The sequence below is a fragment of the Athene cunicularia genome (genome assembly GCF_003259725.1).
Source record: "Athene cunicularia isolate RWA chromosome 17 unlocalized genomic scaffold, athCun1 chr17_part1, whole genome shotgun sequence".
Lineage (NCBI taxonomy): Eukaryota > Metazoa > Chordata > Aves > Strigiformes > Strigidae > Athene > Athene cunicularia.
Genome location: NW_020799122.1, coordinates 731867 through 738664, shown reverse-complemented (window position 1 = coordinate 738664; position 6798 = coordinate 731867). Strand labels below are relative to the sequence as shown.

General features: G+C 55.3%; 1 protein-coding gene across 1 annotated transcript in view; it reads left to right on the top strand.

The window, feature by feature from the left end:
• The first annotated feature begins 236 nt into the window (after positions 1-236).
• Positions 237-6798, top strand: part of PBX3 (PBX homeobox 3) — a 15139-nt gene continuing 8577 nt past the window's right edge. The window contains exons 1-2 of the mRNA XM_026860454.1: positions 237-433; positions 2259-2394. Of these exons, the coding sequence (XP_026716255.1) occupies positions 270-433; positions 2259-2394 (300 nt within the window). The 5' untranslated portion in view covers positions 237-269. The remainder of the gene's footprint in view (positions 434-2258; positions 2395-6798) is intronic.

Genomic DNA, 6798 nt, shown 5'->3' with positions numbered 1-6798 from the left:
TGGCTCGCCGTGCCTTCCCTCCACCGGTGCCTCGGCAGCGTGGTGTGGGCCAGGCTCAGGCTCGGCTTTGCTGACGCGGGGGCTCACGGACAAGGGGGGTGCGACCAGCTCCCGCAGCCACGCGCGTGCGGAGGGGATGGGGCCACGTGAGGGTCCCCTGGCCCCCCCCCAACAGCCAGGCCCGCGCTCGTGTCCTTGTGGGGCAGCACAGAACCGTTTCTGAGCCTTTGCTTCCTTCACAGGCGTGTAATGAATTTACCACACATGTGATGAACCTTCTCAGAGAACAGAGCCGGACACGTCCCATTTCTCCCAAGGAGATAGAAAGGATGGTTGGCATCATTCATCGAAAATTCAGCTCCATCCAGATGCAGCTCAAACAAAGTACTTGTGAAGCAGTAATGATTTTAAGATCAAGGTTCCTCGATGCCAGGTAAGGCGGAGGCGAGTGCCCCGGCTCCTTCTGGGGGGGAAGGGGTGATTGCTGGGCAGCACGGGGCGAGCCTGGCCCGGCTGGGACCCGCTGGGAGAGGCTGCTCTGCCCCAGCACAAGCCCAGGGCCCTCGTCCTCACAAACAGCAGCGTCATCCTCCATGTTTTAGTGCAAAGGCTTGTTCACCTGCTCGCCTGGGAGTCGCATGGGGTTCGTGCGAAGGGCAGTTGTGTCACCCCGGCAGTTATGGAAACAGCTGCTGGTGCCGATGTCTCGCAGCCTAAGACCGACCTCGCAAAAACCCTGACCCCGTCCCCGAGCTCCCCGGGAGGGACGTGCCCAGGGGCTGCGGCTGACGCCGGGGGAGCGGCCGCACGCCCGAGGTGGGACAGGCGACCACGCTGCCGAAAGCCACATCTGCTGGCCCATCTCCCAGCAAACCGTCGCCTGGCCGGGGCGCGGGGGGAGGCAGCCCCTTCCGAAGCCCTCACAGCCAGCACGGCCCCCAGAGTGGGCCGCGAGGAAGCAGGCGGGGGTTAGGAGGGGGTCTGCAGGCACAGCCAGATCTGTTGGGAAGCCCCGGCGGGTTGGGGGTGTCGGGCCCCAGCCCTTCGGCAGGGCTCCCCTCCGCAGAGCAGGACCCTGGCAGCTGGCAGAGCCGGGAGGAGCAGCAGGCACCACGCAGAGCCTCCCCTCAGCAGCGAGCTCATGCTTCACACCTGAAAGCTGTGAGGAGCTAAACAAGAGCAAAATAATTTTATTAACAAGGAGGTCACTGGCAGGTGTGGCAAATTAGGGTAATTACAAACAGTTGGAGGAAACGTCTATGGAGAGCTCCGGTAACTGCAAAAGGTAAAGCTTGCAGATGCACATTTTAAAGTGATTTCTTTAAAAAGGAGGAAGGTAAATAAGGCAAAATGAGCGGAAGCACAGTAATGAGATAAACATAGCTCTGGGGAGAGAGCCTGCCTGCTCCAGGATCCAGCGTAGTTAGCAGCACCGTGATACCGCTGGCAGAGAGCGCTGGGGCTTGCGCTGCCCTCGGGCGCAGGCAGTTTGATTGCAACCAGCCCCGAGGGGAAGGGAGCTCGGAAGGAAATGTTTAACCCGTGCTGTCGGGGGGGAGTTCTGGGGAGAAGGAGAGGGGCCGACGTGGGCTCGGAGTTCAGGCCCCGCAGCTGCGCAGGCGCTGCCAAAGGCTTCGCTTTCCGCCCAGGCTGCGGGGCCGCACGCCTCGGAGCCTGTCCCCGAGGGCCCGGGGCCCCTCAGCCCTACAGGTGGGGGTCCCTCGGGGAGCCCCAAAGGCCGCTCGCCCACGGAAGCCATCAGCTCCTCGGCAAGGACGCAGCAGCGGGGCCGCCCCGTCCTCCTGCGCCGGGCGCGGGAGCCGCAGCTGACCCGCGGCTGCAGGGAAGGAGGCTCCTTAGGCCGCCCTCAGCGCGGGGCGGTTTAGCAGCTGGGCCCAGCCTGGGGTGCAGGCTTGGGTGTGAGGGGCACCCCGGGCCCAGCTCAGCGCCCTGCCTCGCCTTCTGCTGCGTCGTGTTTTCTGCCGTGGCACGCAGCGGGGTCCGTGTGCCCGCGGGGTGAACCCCCCCGCAGAGACAGGTCCCTGCATGGCCAGATGCGGGTGCTGTAGCCCACCACGCAGCGCCCAGAGCCCCGTGGGCTACCCCAGAGGGGTCAGGGCTACCCAGTGGGTGCTGTCTGTGTTGCTGCGTGCTGCAGCATGGACACGTGGCACAAGGGTCGCTCCCACCCCGTCTGACCCCGCCGGAGCCCTGCGTGCGTCTGGAGGAACAACCGTGGTTTGCTTTTCTCGTTTCAGACGGAAAAGGCGTAACTTCAGTAAACAAGCCACAGAAATCTTGAACGAATATTTTTACTCCCACCTCAGTAACCCCTACCCCAGTGAAGAAGCCAAAGAAGAGCTGGCAAAGAAATGCAGCATCACGGTATCGCAGGTGAGCAGCGGGTGGGTGCGAAGCTTCGGCGCCGCCGGGCTCCGGGGTGGGCGTGCGGCGTGGAGCCTGTCCCTGCCCTTCGCCACCCCTCGAGGCTGGCATCGCCGCCCTGGCGTTCAGCAGGGTGAGGGAACGCGGCTGAACTCCGCAGGGAAGGCAGCGGGCCTGTGGTGCCGGGGGGGGGAAAGTGTGTGTGTGAGGACAGAAACACTGAGGCTGCACGGTTGGACCCGCGGCTTTCTGCAGTGCGATTCCTTGCTGAACCTGCCTGGCCGTTACGAATTCATTACAGCTTACCGTGATTTCAGGGGAAGGCCAGTTTATTGACAAACATATAATCTATCTCTATAGATCAAAATTTCTTTGATTGCTTGAAGGTTTTTTTTTTAGTTTGGTTTTTTTTTTTGAGCCAGACAGAAATTCAGCCTCTTGATACACTGAAGTGACGCCAGGGGTTTCTCTGTAGCAAAAATGTTTTAGGCAGGTTTGCTCCTTTTATCACGTATAACAGAAGTTACTGTGAAGTTAATGCAAGAAAACCGGCATCTCCCTAATGGGGGGGACACAGCGTCGCTGGCTGCTCTCTGTCCAGGCCAGGGGACACCTGCAGCGACGTTCAGCCGATGGCGCCGCTCCGTCGAGCTTTCCTCCACCAGAGAGCTTAAAAAGCAAACCAACCCTTCGCATTTCTTTGTGGCCTGTATGTTTGCTAGAAAACCAGATCGTTGCCAGAGCAGATCTGGCTCCCGCCGCTCGGAGGAGGTCGCACCCGGGTGGCAGGGAACGCTCAGCAGCAGTTCCCCAGGTCTCCCGCCGCCCCGCTGCCCGCTGCGAGGGCCCGTGGGCCGTCTCCTCCCAGCTCCAGCGCCTGCACTTATCAATATTTCAGGTCCTTCAGAGGAACGATGCCTGCGGCGAATGTGTTAACTATTAATGATTGCAGGCTGCCGTATTGGCATTATTAGCAATGCAACCTTTAGCTTTATAATTAAGACCTGAGTTGAGATTTACTTTATAGGTCTCCCTTGAATGCATGAAAAATTCAGGCACTTATTGAAGACTTTCAGATGAACGGCGGCCCAGCTCCCCCAGCTCTGACGTCACTCCTTGGGGGCACCCTCAGTAGTCTCCCCCGACACGAGGGGCCAGCAGCCACGTGTGTGCCGTGCTCGTCCCTGGGCACCCCGCCCGTAGCGGGGCGAGGCGAGGGATGGGCATGGGGACAGTTTTGGTCCGTTTATGAGTGGCCATGGTGATGGGCGGGAATTCTGGAGGAGAAATTCAGCACCAAACTCGTTCCCCCTCGCTCCTCTATCGCTGTTGGCATCACACGGTGACCGCAGCCCTGGCAGGTACAGGGGCAGCCGTGGTGGCCACCAGCGGCTCTTCCGTGCCCACAGGCATCGCCGCGGCTGCCCGGACGTCTGGAACCAGCTGCCCAGCCTGGGAGCACACGAGTACCTGGGCACCTTGACCTGCAGCTCTGTCCTGCTGCTGGTTTCAGCCCTCTTAGCACGGGGTGATTTATAGTGATTCCTCCAGTAAGTGGTGTCCAAGAATCTTTCCCCGTGAGCCGAGGCAGCCTGCCGTGGAGTCAGGAGAGGCAACGCCATCAACACCAACTTGGGGAAACCCAAAGTTCTTCAGCTCTGCCGGCAGAATGTAACTGGGAGAGATTCCAGGTAAAGAGCACAACAGACCTGCTGCAGAGATGTTTTCTGCTTTGTGCCTGGCAGAGGAGGAGTTAGTGATCCCGCAGGGTGGACAGATAAAAAGCTAGATCGAGATAAGGCTGGAGTGACTGAAGGAAATGAGACGGAACATTTGAGAAGCCATAACTGATTGCTTCTAGTGCTAATAGATCTGATTTCTTAATTATCTGTTTGATAAGATTTAATGTACATGTTGTAGAACGAAATAAAAGGCAGGCAGATGGTCCAAAAACGCAGCGGCAGCAGCGAGCCTGTGACGTGACTGTAGGTTTGTCTCTTTAATATTTGATACAGGCATGGCTTAGTTGTGGTTGAATCCATTAGGAGGGCTGAGTGACGGTGGCAGGAGCTGCGTTGCGTCCCCCGTCGCGCCGCGCGCGGCCTCGGCTTTGCAGGGCGGCGTTTTGCAGCCGGGAGCGAGGGCAGCGCCGGCCACGCGCCCTGGGCACTGCCTGCGGGGCCGGGGCTGGGGCTGCAGCTTCGCTCTGGCGAGGGATTATAAATGGCTCGGAAAACCTCGGGATGACGGGAAAGCCTGCAAACGGGGCAATGTATCATCTCATGGGAGAGGAGCATGTATGTGAGAGAGGGAGTGCCTGTGATCAGCTGGCTGCTTAAGTTCCTGATAAATCTGCTGTCACAGCTAGAAAATGTGAATACTATGGATATCCTAATCTTTGATTTTCAAAGGCACTTCCAAAGGCTGCACGGTGGGACGGCGGGGTTAGTTGGTATTTACTAGGTCAAACTGGGCTGGAGTTGTCTCTCTTTGTACTGAAAAATGTATGTATTTTTGAGGCCATCTAGCAGAAAAGCTCTGAGCAAGCACTGTAAAACAGCCCGGTGCACACTGCTGTGGTGGTTGGCAGCAGAAGTCAGAGGATGCAATCCAGAAATCAGGGGTGAATTGAGCAGTCATTTAAAATACTGGCAGGAATAGCGTCGCGTGGGATAAGCAATGGCATCCAAGCGAGTGACTGAGCTACACCTTGCACAGGGCTTTTATGAAAAATCTCTGAGCGCACATATTTCCAGCCTCGACCAGGAGTCCCTTGGACATCGCCGTGCCTGGCACCGTGCCCTGTTTACCTCCCGTGCTACAAATGCCCCGGAGGTGCAAAGGCCTGGAAAATGGAAAGAAATAAAGGAAGTTAATGGATGGCTTTCCAAACTCCTGGAGGTTGTGGTTCATGTTTGATGAAGAGGCTTTGTCCTTTTTCTGGCTGAGCCAGGCTTCCCCTGAAGCCTCTCCTAACGATGATCCAGGGCGTTTCTTTCTTGTGCCGTCAGTGCCGTGTAAATGCTGGGGGCAGGTTCATGGCAGAACATTTCTCCCTCAAACACTTAATTAGTGTTTGGGGTCATCCTCCCCCCAGCTGAAGCAGTTTACTGGAAATCTTGCTGCCATAGCGCTTTACCAAGCTGCAGGGAAAATTGTCTCCCAGAATTGTTTAGTTGCAGATGGGAGATAGATGGTTCCAGTTTTGATATCGGTGTTTAAAATAATATGTAGAGAAGGTTTTTCAAGAAAAGAATAAAGACAAACTATTTATTAAGATGAACACCTCGCACAATTTCATTTTTAAGAGTATGGAAAAGGTAATTCTGGGGGGGGGGAAAAATGTCCTTAACAGAGAACATCGTCGGCTGTAATTTAGAGCTACCCGATCAGCACGTGTTTGAGGGAGATAAACTGTATCATCTGTTCTCCCCTTACCATGGCTGCGAGGCTGATGTTTTATACTTTTGCAGATGAGCCTCTTTCAGGGTGTCATGAACAACTATCAGTCTATCATATGGGCTATAGAAAGGGCATAGTCATTGCTGAAAGCATGTCAGTGGATTACAGCAATAAAATTTTTCACTGCTTCAAACAAAAGAAGGATGTGGTTGACAAGGGAATATATTTTAAATTCTTTTAAAGAAAGAATGCAGGAGCTGGTTTTCAACACCCCTCCTGCCCCTGCTGCTTCTGAGTCTGGTTCTGTAAGCAGATTGTACATCCGTAGCTCTCCCTGTCAGACTCGTACCCCTTGACTTCATGGAGGAAGCAAGGGGAAAAAAAAATTAAAAAAGACGCAAGCTTAATGAAAGAGTTTCTAGAGGTAAAATTCCGAGTTTTAGATCACGCACTGTAACCGTGCCGTGTTCGTTTTCAAAATTTTCTCTTTTGTGTCCCTTGATGAGGTGTGGAATATAAACTGTGTGCTGTGAACACTGGGAAACACAAGGGAGAAATGTCCGTGATCCATAAGTGTGTCGCTCCGTCATTTCGGCGGTGATGCTCCGGGTCAGCTGTGTCTCTTGCAGAACGAGCGCTGATTTATCCCGTGAAATCAGCCCGTGCGGAGGCACGAGGCAGGCCGGCCCCGTCCCAAATCCCACGTTAGGCATCTTGATGATTTCAGTAATAATTTATTGTCTTTTTATTTAACATTGCAATTAACATGATAAATAAGTGCAACAGTATTGTTTGAAATGTAATATACAATTAAGCCCAATTAATTAATCGGCCTTCAATGATCAGGAGGAGAAAGATGTTCATTGTTTTTTTATGTGAAGAGATAGTTTGTTTTAATGAAAAATGTGTTGTGGAGCAGCTCGCGATGGAGGCAACTTTCATTTTTTGGGTGAGCGTGGGGCTGGGCGAGGAGCCGGGGCCCGGTGGGCAGGGGAGGCGCCCGGCGCAGCC